Below are 13,227 nucleotides of genomic sequence, written 5' to 3'. Positions count from 1 at the left end.
CCATTTGCAAAACCTGAACATGTTAAGTGGTACTGCAAACTCCTCCTCAGGAGACTCAGGTTTAGCCAATGTTGTACCAAGGGTCAACATACTGAGACATTTGCAACATATGTAACCCGACACACCAGGTAAATAGAAATACATCTGAGAAGTCAGGAAATTAAGGTTATCTTTACCTAATTCTAGTTACTGCCAGATTATATTTGTTGTCTGAGGGAAGCACACTAGCCTGAGGTTTAATGATGTCTGTCACACACTATTTTAAATACCGCACACCTCCAACTCCTGCTAGTTCATGCAAAAGTGTACGTTTACCAGAGCAATGGTGTTTGTACCTGCCTTGACACCAAACATCATGTAACAACTACTCTCACTTGTTATACTCCTTTAACACCACATTTAATGGAAAATTACGATCATCATCATCATCCCCACCTCCTTTCCGGAACATGTTAAGCGTGTGATAACTCTTTAATACGCCACAGCACTGCAATGACACCAACAGCAACAAACATACATCAAATGTGAGCTGAAATGTTTTGCCCCTTCCAAGCATCTGATCTGTCCATATAAAAGTGAGCTGGCTTCTCCTCTCCTCTTCCACGTTTTCAGGTGATTTCTTGTGTGCTGTGGGTTCAGTGTGGCCAGCGTTATCTCCACCCTCATCATTTATTCATTTCCTATTCCACCTCCATCATTTATTCATTACCTACTCCACCCACATCATTCTACTTCATCATTTATTTATTTCCTATCCCACCACCATCATTTATTTATTTCCTAGTCCACCTCCATCATTTATTCATTTCCTATTCCACCTTCATCATTTATTCATTTCCTACTCCACCCTCACCATTCATTTCCTACTTCATCATTTATTCATTTCCTAGTCCACCTCCATCATTTATTCATTTCCGACTCCACTCACATCATCTATTCATTTCCTACTCAACCTGCCACACCCACACCAGAAGACATAGCCATCCCGACAACTCCTACAATACCACTGGATGACCCTGCATATGCCCACAAGTCCACCCTCAGATAACCTTGTCTATTAAATGTGGGCATCAAATTGGCTCTATCTATCTATCTATAGCCAGACACCACAATCCCGTAAAGGGTGCCCGTTTGAGCTAGTTGTTTTACAGGGAGGGGCACTAACCCTCCACCAAACCCTGCCTATCAAAGGTGGGCATCAAACTCGCTCTAACTCACCGTCTATCTATCCATAGCCAGATGTCATAATATAAATAATAATAATAATAATAACAATAATAATAATAATAATAATTATCTATCTACCCAGAGCAAGGCGCTATAATCTCGTAAGGATGGGTGGCTGTTTGAGTTAGTTGTTTTACAGGGAGGGGCACTAACCCTCCGCCAACCCACTATGATCACTAAAATACTATTACATCTTAGGATTGGGGAGACAGTCATTGAAATCAGATTAAAACAAAGTGCAACCTTTACTTTGGCAGCCAGTATCACAACCAAGAAAATCCTTAATGATTTTCCAAGTTAACTATTTGTCAGAAGAGACCCAACGATGCAGAGCAGGATATACGAGAGAGAGAGAGAGAGAGAGAGAGAGAGAGAGAGAAATATTAGTCACTCAGCAGAACTCTACCTTATAAAACAACAAAACATTACCAAACCTATTTAAACATGAGTCATAAACATCTTTCATAGGACAGATAAAAACTAAAAGAATTTTTTTATTTGCATATACTCACTACTGGCAATCGATTTTATAAAGTGATAAAGAAAAATTTAAAAAACAAAAAAATACAGGATCCATTTTCACATACAGAGAACCATCAAGTTAAACTGATTTTTTGACATATACCAAAATGTCAACAAAAATTTAATAAGCAGAGAATGGAAACTATAATAGAGAAAATTGTTCTCAGTATGTAAAAAATGCAATTAATGTGCCACAAAAACTAATTAGGAAGTTCGTACGCTACATTAGTTATCAAACCCAAAATAAGAACGGGAAAAACAACGCTTTGGATCAACTAGTTTGGCGCTAAAGATGTACATTCTCCACAAAACTAACTGAGGGACATGCGAGGCAGAGTGCACAGAGAGAGGGATGTGTAGGTGGCAAGTCACTACCTTACAGTGCTGGACTTTATCTCCTTATAGCTAACTAGCACCGGGTCTGTCACATTTTGGGGGTCCTCCTCAAGGCCCTTAAAGCGCAACTTTTGACCCTTTCTGAGAAAGAGAAAAAACAACGTCATGTGACCACCCATGTCAAAAATTATAATGAAATCCAATATATGTGCTTAACCAAAATCCAATGTCTATGTGCTTAACCAGACATTTTTATTGCAGTTTACATCACTACTCACATGCAGATTTAAAATCCATACAGGCAAAGGTAATAATCTGTGTCCCCTCCATGCAAATACAAGCCACAGACCAGCAATATTTCATAATCTGTGTCCTCTTCAGGTATATACAAGCCGCAGACCAACAATATCTATCACTGTTCACTGGCTTCCCCATCACCTCACTGTACATTCATTCTCATTCTCCTGGAGCTGGTTTTGGTTTAGAGGGGCTGGGCCGTTAACTCCTCCACTCCAACAACATTTTAAAATTTCACTTGGTTGTTTGACATAAGGACCTTCATAGCGAATACATTGAGGATGGCTATATCACACCTCTCCAGTTACAAAAATTTCTCCAAAGCTTAATAAAACAGGGGATGGCAAGAATAACATCATCATCAAAACCGAAGTGGAGAACTGGCCATGACTTTGTCTGCTGAGGGGTCACCAATCATTGCTTTTGAGTGTACAATTTGTGTCTAGTGATGCAAACTGGAAAATTAATGACCAAAGGATGTTTGAAGGAGAGATGCTAAGTGCAGAGGGATGGTGAGTGACAGGCATACGTGTGGGCTGGTGGTGAGGGAGGGAGGAGGACAAGGGAGGGATAGGAAGCATATGTACAGAACTAAGGCAATGCTTTTTTAATAAAAATTTCTTAACCCACAGATTGTGGCCTCAGCAATAAGGGACTGAATACAGAGGCTGCCAGAGACTGAACAGCATGGACAGCCACCATTTGGTGACCAAGGCCAATGCATACAGGGACGCTGGAGCCTTTATAAATGAAATGAAACGAACTGAGTCCAGGGATGTCTTGCACATTCTGTTCCTGCCACCTCTTGATTTTACTCAGATCAGACATTTTAAACTGAAGGGGTTACATGTAGACTCAGTAAACCCCTTCAATGCAAGAAGCCTTTACTCCGCTTCATAAAACTGTCTGGCATAAACAAGAGTAAACAAGACATCACCTGGAGTCAAAGAGTTCAATGTGATACAGGTATTTTAAAACCACGACTAAGCAAAGGATGAATGAGGCTTAAATACGTCCCTCCACATACGTTAATTTCTGAATATAATGGAGGTCAACTTTAAAATGAACTGCTAAGGGTGGTACAAAAATAATGTAAATAAACTTTAAAATGAACTGCTATGGGTGGTTCAGAAATAATGTAAATAAACTTTAAAATGAACTGCTATGGGTGGTTCAAAAACAGTGTCAATAAACTTTAAAATGAACTGCTATGGGTGGTACAAAAAGAAGATTAGTAAACTTTAAAATGAACTGATATGGGTGGTACAAAAATAATGTCAATAAACGTTTAAATGAATTGCTATGGGTGGTATATAAAAAAATGTTATATATACAGTGCTGCTCAACATAATTATACAGCTAAGGAAATCTGCAATGACAGGGACCATCTTTTATCTTTTTGATTCAAGGAAGAAGGAACCAAACGCAAGAAGCCCGCACGATTGTTCCCTCCATGAAAAAACACAAACGTGGGATGGGAACTGTGCATACAATGAAATGAAAAAGGAAAAATGGAACTAATAAGGTAATAATAAGATAATAATTCTCTCCTATATACTGGAACAGTCATAATATCTTCTTCTTCAGAGAGCACTGGAAATACAATACACTGAGAGCATTTTTATTTTCCCTAATACACCTTGGGTAATCAACAACTACTGTATCTATCTCTCTATTTATCTATTGCCAGACGCCTTAATCACGTAACGGGTGGCCACAAACAAATCGCCTCCATGTTGCCCTGTCCCTCGCCATTCTGTTGCCCTCCCCCCAGCTCACACTCCCCCCAGTCTCTCATATACCTCTCCACTACATCCCTCCACCTTATCCTAGGCTTCCCTCTCCTTATCCCCCCCTCCATCTTACTCAATACACTCTCCTGGTTAGTCTCTCACTCTCCATCCCCACCAAATGGCCAAGTCAACAACAGTACTGTAATTTATCTTTATCACTCTATCTATCCACCTACCTCTAGCCAGACCCCTTACTAGCAGAGGGAGATGGCTACACGTAAATCATCTACACCAGTTTCAGTCACAAATGAATCACCTAACTCATTTCCCATCTTCACCTGGACTGGAAAGATTTGCAGCAGACAGGGGACATGAATCACCAAAAGAATATGAACGTACTGCTGTGCTATGGAAGTCACAAAGTCATTTACGTGTGTAAAGACAAAATGCGTCTTCGCTAAATACTACTAAAAAGGTACATTATAGTTTTGGGTTATTTGAAAAGAACTGTGTGTGTTTTATATATCTGTACCATTTTATCAATCATGGTAGAAACTGTTGACCCAGCAGTGAGGTACTATCATATTTCAATGTGGCCACAAGCCTAGTACTTTGACACACCAACACCACACAGGCAAAATCTCTCAGCCACGGGTAAACAGTCAACCTTCCAGCTGAGACTCCCACACTAATACAAATCTTATTACTCATCTTTATACTGGTATTTTATCCCAACAGTTTCCTATCTATACCCAGACGCCATAATCCTGTAAGAGGTGGCCATTTGTTTCTGAGTTAATTGTTTTATGGGGAGGGACATTAACACTCCGCCAACCCATTTGCTGACACAGAGGGAACATGTATGGGTTGGTTAAATGGTTACCAGCAAGTGTTATAAATGGCTTCCTGACTTACAGGAAACCATTAGGCTTGTCACTCAATGTAAAGCCACCTGAAAAGGAAAAAAGGGATAAAAAAAAATTGACAGGAAAGATGGGATAAACAGGAAGACAGGGCAGCAGACACAAAAAGAATGATAAAGGTGAAGGAAGAAGGCAGCATTACACTGAGTGAGTGGATGATGGTTGTCACCACCTACCACAACAGTTTCCTGCTGTTGGGAAGTTATCAGATGTGTTTGACACTTGGTTTAGCACTCACTTCAAAGAAAACATCAGCTGTTCCATGGCCAGCCTCAACAGGATTCCTTATGAGGGATTTTATATGACCTGAATTGGTTATAAGAGCACTTACATTATAAATTACACATAATTTAACCAACGCTCACATGAGATAACACAATTTCCTAACATTCATACAGTATTTCTTCCTCCAATAAAACACAGCTGAATGTACAGACTGAAAATGTAACAAAACTGACAACAGACAAGACAAGTGGCAGTCACGTAAGCCCAGACGGACAGACAGCATAGGGATGCCAACATGCAGTGCTTCCCTATGTAACCCTTTCACCTTTTATGGAGGCATGACATTATTTAATAACTTTTCAAGACAATTTTTCTCAGTTGGGAGGAATTCTGGTCTAAAGGATTAAAAGCACACTATCTCAATTAACCTTAGAAATGCTTGAAATTTACTCAGCTCATTACAACAGTAAATATATGGCCGTACAAGACCCGAGTGCGTCCATGCCAGAGAAAGGGGTCGACAGCTACTCCCAGGTACAGCATCCCTCAGTTCCACATTTCAAAACAAGTTTCAGATTTTGAGCAAATGTGGATGTATCTCTTTATGACACATATTATGGGATCTAAAATATCTATAAAAATTCTGAACTTGGTCTCTGAATCTAAAAATACTGCTTGAAACTTGATGCCCAGCCAGAAATGCAGAACTGAGGTGGACTGCACTTCACAATGAATTACTCACACATTTTGGTGCCTGATTCACCATTCACTCAGTGAGTTTGCATATTGGAGACAAGAAAAGAGTAAAGTGGTAGTAACTCGATTCTTTTTTACCACAACAAATTAGGCAAACCTCAGAAAGTTGGCACACATTTTGAGAGCACGGTCAAAACTAAAATCATGCCATTGATCCCGGCCTGAGGGAAACATGTGAATGTAACTGTGTATTTCTCTGGTAACAATTTAAGAAGGACTCTGTGTTGGTGAGGATGTAAGGTATGGAAGGTTAGGTGTATGGAGTGGAGGTGTGTGTGAGGTATGGAAGGTTACTGCATGGAGTGGAGGTGTGTGTGAGGTATGGAAGGTTACTGCATGGGGTGGAGGTGTGTGTGAGGTATGGAAGGTTAGGTGTATGGAGTGGTGGTGTGTGTGAGGTATGGAAGGTTAGGTGTATGGAGTGGTGGTGTGTGTGAGGTATGGAAGGTTAGGTGTATGGAGTGGAGGTGTGTGTGAGGTATGGAAGGTTAGGTGTATGGAGTGGAGGTGTGTGTGTGGTATGGAAGGTTAGGTGTAAGGAGTGGAGGTGTGTGTGAGGTATGGAAGGTTAATGTATGGGGTGGAGGTGCATGTGAGGTATGGAAGGTTAATGTAAGGGGTGGACGTGAAGGCTGAGATCAATAACAAGGTTTTTATAAGACTGTACTGTAAATGTGTAAAAATATCACATAACTTTAATCTGTTCAGTTCTCAAGGGACTGCTATAATGCATTTGTTCTAACCTGACAAAGATCCCTAACCCCTTTCAGCTCAGTCCACAGCCATGCATTTTCAAACTGCAGGGTTAATCTGACTTTTAACCAAGGCAACTCAGTCCTACCTCATAACCAAGTTTCATCAAACTCAAGCAACCACAAGGGTAAGGTGGCTCCCTAGCACCTCTTCCTTAACTATTTAGTTTCCAAACTACTCATTAATATCCCCTGGTTTGCTTCTTATGTTTTCTTAATATCAAGATAGTTTGCATGAATAACACACAAGAATATAGTATTAGGACAGAACCAGAAATAAGCCAGTAAGGAAGAGGTGTTAGTAAGCTTCCTAACTATACTAGAATACTGCCCCTCGTCTGAATAATATTGCTATGAAGGTTTAAAACAGAGACATACTTACACCCCAGCACACTCTTACTTGCTGATAAAGCATACGTGGCAGTGGGTAGACAACTGTTCCTCATGACATATAGAGCAGAGCTTGACTGTCTATCTACCTATCTACAGCCAGATGCCTTAATCCCTTAAGGAGTGGCCACAAACAAATCACCTCCATGTCGCCCTGCCCCTTGCCATTTCACTGCCCTCCCGCCTGCTTACACCCCCCACTCTCAAATACCTCTCCACTCCATCCCTCCATCTTATCCTTGGTCCCCCCCCCCTCCTTCTCCACTCCTCCATCTCACTCACACACATTCTCCTAGTTAGTCTCTCACTCTCCATCCTCTCCATGTGGCCAAACCACCTCAATGTATTTCTGCTAATGTTTTCTATCACACCCACATCCACAACACAACGTTCCTTCACTTCATCTCTCCAAAGCTGAATAAAATAATCATGAGATAGTGGGAACAAAAATAAAGTCACTGAAGAGAATGTGTTAAGACTGGTACATATTAATTTTGATTTTCTATGTACATCAGCTGTTAACTGTACTTCATGTAAGATGTTGAGATAAAATCTTTAGTAAACACAAACTTGAAAAAACAGCCTGAAAAAGATAACAGAAGAAAATACAATGTACCCCCAAAATGACTTATATGAATCCTGCTACAGTCCAAAATCTGGTTTATGAAAATCTATCTATCCATCTATCTATCTGTAGCCAGACATCATAATCCCATTAAAGGGTGGCTGTTTGTCTCTGAGTTAGTTGTTTTACATGGAGGGACACTAACCCTCTGCCAACCCTTCTGTTGACATGTTGGGAACACCTATGGGTTGGTTATATGGTTACCACCCAGCACTGTAAATGGCTTCCTGGTTGACAAACATCCTATTTGCATTTTACTCATTAACACTCTCTTGTACAGTATTTATAGTGTTTTAAAACATATATATTATTTACAATATTAAATGATCTTATATGACTGAGTCAAATTTTAAACAGATATTCTGTTACTTTCTCTCCCTCCATATTGACAAAAAGCACACACACAAACCTTTTCACAACCTCCACCCAAAGTCAATCTATGGTTACACGCCATAATCCCATAAGGGGTGGCTGTTTGAGCTGGATGTTTTATGGGGAGGGGCACTAACCCTCTGCCAACCCACCCAATTGTTCAGATCCAAAGTAGTGTGGAAATACAGTAAAACCTCAATATAATAGACTTCAATAGACCAGAATTCACTTTTATCAGAATTGAGGAGCTACCGGACTAAATTCCTATATATCGGAAAAAGTCCAATAAAGCCAGTAGTAGTCTGAACTGGCTGACCATTTCAGCTATGTTCACCACAATAAGGTAAATAAAAGACATGTTTATCAGTGTACAGTACAGTATTATAATACCATTTGATTACTGTAGTGAAGGTATAATACAGTACAGTACTGCGATGGTAGTTATAACTGTTTAAAAACTGTTGGTGTGATCCGGACTAATGTCTGGTCCATCGGAAAAGTTCGGGTTAGCAGGGGGAAGTCTGGATGTCGCGTTTATGGGAATTTCGCTCTTTCCAGAATGGCTTGGGCCCCAATTAGTCCATTATAGTGAGGTTTTACTGTACAGACAAGACCTACAAACAAATGTCTCGTATGGAAAATATAAAACAAAACAAACAAAGAATATGACAAGGAGAGCATTTAAAGGCATAACATAAAATAAAAGAGAAAGAGAGATTAAAGCCATAAATTAAAAGAAAGATTTAAAGTCATAAGATACAGTTATAGAGAAACTAACGAGCTTTGTTACCTGACAACATCAGTCCTGTCCTCCTGTATGGCGACGGTGGTGACGTGGGTGTGTGACGACCTGACGTGGACTCGCGGCGACGACGTGGTGACGGCGGTGGCGGAGGTGGCTGCGTCCCAGGTGGGGGGCGGGGTGGAGCTCGCGGGTGGGAGGTGGCCGGTGGTTACCGTGACAACACCCCCGCCACTAGTGCTGCCCCTCGCGCTGCCTACAACACAAGCAGGGTGAGGATGGCGGCACAAGCAGGTACACGCTACACTAACACCTCTTGTAGTAAGTCACCCTTTTTAACATTGTCTTTTCTGGACCTACACTACATTACCAGCCCTCATGTGTCACCATTTCTAATGCCTTTTACTTTACAAAAGGAAGGGAAGAACCAAAGGCTGACTACATACCAGCCCTCATTACAACGCTGTAAGTCACCATTTCTGACATAATTATTATTTTTCAAGCAAGAATAAAGTAACCAAAGGCTGACTACATTACCAGTCTTCATGAGGCCACCATTGGATTCCCGTCAATGGGAGAAAAAAGGGGAGGGGGGGGGAGTAAGATCTGTTCACTTGGAGATGCATACGCCAGTTGAGGAAGTTCTTTAACATCATTTCCTAAGCAATTTACTTTATTATACCTTACTGTCCTCCACTGTGTTACATAAATCCTTCCAATACCATCATACTCTGCATAAACTACTGTACTTAGAAAATGATATTAATGAGTCATATCCAAGAATAAATCACTAAAGTAGGGGTGTTAGGGAGCCTCCTTAAAAAAAAAAAAAAATGGACTGTGTTTGAAAGCCTAACACTAAGGAAGACAGTTCCACAGTTGCCTCAAAGTTATACTGTTGCCTGTGAAGCTGATTTACTGGATTCTCCCACCAATAAGCACAAATTATATGGATGTAGTTGATATTATGGAAAACATTCTTCACTTATAATACAGACCAAACTCTATTTACTTGAGTAACTAGATAAATAAATAAATCTTAGTATGAATGGCACAAAGCACTTGACCCCATTCTTGTTCTGAAGGAGGATGAGACCTCAGTTTTAAATTATATTAGCAAGTACTGTACAACAAATATTAAGTGCCTTGCCAATGTCTGTCTATCTATCTATCTATCTATCTATAGCCAGACACCATAATCCTGTAAAGGATGGCCGTTTGACTTGGGTTAGTTGTTTTACAGGGAGGGGCACCAACCCCCCACCAACCCACTTGTTGACATATAAGGAACACGTATGGGTTGATTATATGGTTACCATCCAGCACTGTACATGGATTCCTGTATTCTTTTATAAAAATTTAGCCTATGGTATGCATTTTAACCACATCTTGCTCTCAAAGGTATTCCATAAACGAGTGTCAGAAATGGTGAGCTTACATATACCTCCATCCTTTTCTTACATCTTCCTCTGTCCTTTCACATCTAAAATACACCTGTACTTCTCTACTGCACAAAACTAGATGCAGCAAATACTGCAATATTCCCATCTCTACCACACAGTACTAAATCAATACTGCACTGTACTGTATTTTCTCCTATTATAAATTATTCACACAACATTAAGAAGAGTTTGTACATTAATACTATCCAATTTAGCAGCACTTTCTTGTAGCTAATTTCAAATCCTAATGCTATCTATCACTAGCATGAGCATATATTTTGTACAGCTTCAAAACAGCTATTCATAAAAAGGTATCAATACAACATTAATAAAATAAATCACTGGCACACAACACTACCCACACAAGTGCACACAAAAACATCAATTCCATGAGGTGGCATAGGCATCAAAGTTAAACAAGCTGCAGTGAGGGGGTGCGGACATGCAGGGGAGGGGGGGAAAAATAAAAAAAATAAAGGACATATAAAGCTGTTATACTTGAGACAGGAAGGCAGTGGTCAAGGCAGGTCTGGGGGGCTGATGGTCTGTGTGCCTCACCAGCTTAGCCCTACCATCCCCTAAACTAGGCGAGGACAGGTAGCGTTGTGAACTGCTCAAACCTTCGGGGGGACTGTGTAAATCAGCATCAGACACGGTGCCCACCTGAGTGCCTAGTGGGTAGCTCTGGGGGGATGGGGAGTTGGAGAGGGAGTACGGCAACTGGGACAGTGATCCATGATAGGGTGAGGGGGAGTTAGAGTTGCCTGTGGAGGACCGGGACATGTAGGCATTATATGGGGAGGGGGACCTTGACCTGGCCAAGTATCTGGCTAAAGTGTTATTTATGTATTCTTCCTCTTTAGCTGAAGGTCGATCTATTAGTGAATTTCTCTTTACATCAAGTTCCTGCATCCGCTGAGTTTCAGTGCCCGCAAAGGACTTTCTTTCATGAGACCTCAAAGATTCTAAATAGGATGCTCCCTCACCTTCCACATGTGGCACCAAAGCCTCTGCCTTATCCCAGCACCTACGACCCAGTCCTAAATGCTCCTTATTGGGGTCCTTGTTTAGTATCTGGCTTACTTGACTTGCACTTAACTTGTGGTGTGCGGGGGATTTATGTTTTGTCTCAGAATGCCTTGGTGACATCTTAGGAGATCCTGTGTACTGACGGTGTGGGTAAGGATGTATATGACTGGGTGCATGAGTACTGTCTAGCCTATGGCGGGGTGGGGAAAGGGAAGAGGCACGGGCTGAGTGGTGTCCCGAATGTGGGTTCTGCCTCAGCCTGGCCACTACCGAGTGCGAGGACGGGGTCTGCCCTGTCGAGGTGATGTGGGTGTCGGGAAGGACGAACTGGTCCTTGGCCTGGTCGTCGGAGGACTGGCTGGTGAGGCAGAAGGGTCTGTTGCAGGTTGGGTGGTAAAAGGTTTTGCCATCTACAGGGTGGGAGCGGACAGGGGTGCCTGGGCGGGAGGCAGTCTTGATGGCGTCCCAGACTTCACGAACGGCATGAATGGCGCCGGCGCTACCTCGACGGACAAGCCGGGGTCCGGGGGTGCTGTCAGGGGACACCCGGAGTGCCAGGACGTCCTCGGTGGGCAGCTGCCACACGTAATGCTGCCGCTCCCTCCCTGAGCCATGCACTGGAGATGTCATGCTCTCTCTGTCTAACCTACACACACTGTCAGCATGCCATATGTTATACCCAGTCATGCCAATACTGGGGCTACACAGATGGGAAAAACGAGGACTACCCCCAAGAAACCGGGGGCTCGGAGGCATAGTTAGGTAAGCAACTCCACCTCGGGCCTGAGGGAACGAGGTGGGGGCGGTGGTGGTCTGGGCCGCTCCGCCACGGGGCGAGCGCGGGGGTACCGGAGGCGGAACTCGGCCCCGACCAGAGTGGTGTCGGTCCTGCAGCACCGCCGGGAGATTGACGGGCGTCGAGGGAGCGCCCGTCCCTCCAGGAGTGGGAGGCGGACCCGCCACTCCCGCTCCGGCACCCTGCGCCACCGGAGCCGCCCCAGCAATGGAGACGGCCGCTGCTGTGGTGGCGGGAGGGGTGGCGGTGACAGTGGAGGCAGCAGTGGTGACGGCCAAAGCTCCAGCAGTGGCGGAGAGACTGGCACCCGCCTCACCAGCCCGCTCATCGGCACTTACACTGCCACCTGCAAGCACCCCACCAAGCCCATCACACCCTCACCCACCACTACACCTGCACTACACTACACTACACCCACACCCACAAATACACTCCATGCATACCACAATGCTCACTCACCCAGAAGTAGGTTAAGAAGTCATAAGAACAGGGAAAGAAAGTGAACAATATTAATCCTTGCATCTTGCCTCTAAATATTCAATTAATGCAGAGTAAAGCTTATTTTTTTACAGAGACATCTTGCTTAATTACATTCTTAACAGCATACTTTATTTACAAGATGCATTTACATAGATACACCCTAATTTACATTACTTTGTTTCTGTACATAGACTATAAAATACTATACTACTTAACTACCACAGTATTACATCTCTTGCCCATATATTACTGTAAACAAGTGGCCTCATCACTTCACTTCAGCAATATCTAAACAACTGATAATCATCAAAAACTGTTTCTTCTACACTGTGTAAGCATCGTCACATTAAAGTTAATTTTCCTAAGAACATGCTGATTAACAATACTGCTTTTATCATGTCAAAAATTACCCATCCCATCTGCTGTGAGAATCAGGGTTAGGATGATGATGATGATGATAATTCTAAGCTAACCTATTCTAAATCCATCTAATCTAACCTAACCTCTTAAGTTAATATTAAAGTTATTCAGCAATTAATGCTCATTCTCAGAACTCAGCACACATTAAGATTTAGTGAAC

At 42.3% G+C, this 13,227-nt stretch overlaps 1 protein-coding gene across 1 annotated transcript in view; it reads right to left on the bottom strand.

Moving 5' to 3' along the window:
* Positions 1-13,227, bottom strand: part of PIP5K59B (Phosphatidylinositol 4-phosphate 5-kinase 59B) — a 198,714-nt gene that overhangs the window by 74,749 nt on the left and 110,738 nt on the right. The window contains exons 17-18 of the mRNA XM_080269673.1: positions 12,148-12,513; positions 8,949-9,156 (exon numbers count right to left, since the gene is read on the bottom strand). Of these exons, the coding sequence (XP_080125799.1) occupies positions 8,949-9,156; positions 12,148-12,513 (574 nt within the window). The remainder of the gene's footprint in view (positions 1-8,948; positions 9,157-12,147; positions 12,514-13,227) is intronic.

This window comes from Coenobita brevimanus, chromosome 35 (genome assembly GCF_032717465.1).
Source record: "Coenobita brevimanus isolate Jiangsu-jjx chromosome 35, ASM3271746v2, whole genome shotgun sequence".
NCBI classification, from domain to species: domain Eukaryota; kingdom Metazoa; phylum Arthropoda; class Malacostraca; order Decapoda; family Coenobitidae; genus Coenobita; species Coenobita brevimanus.
This window is presented reverse-complemented; position numbering and strand designations above follow the sequence as displayed.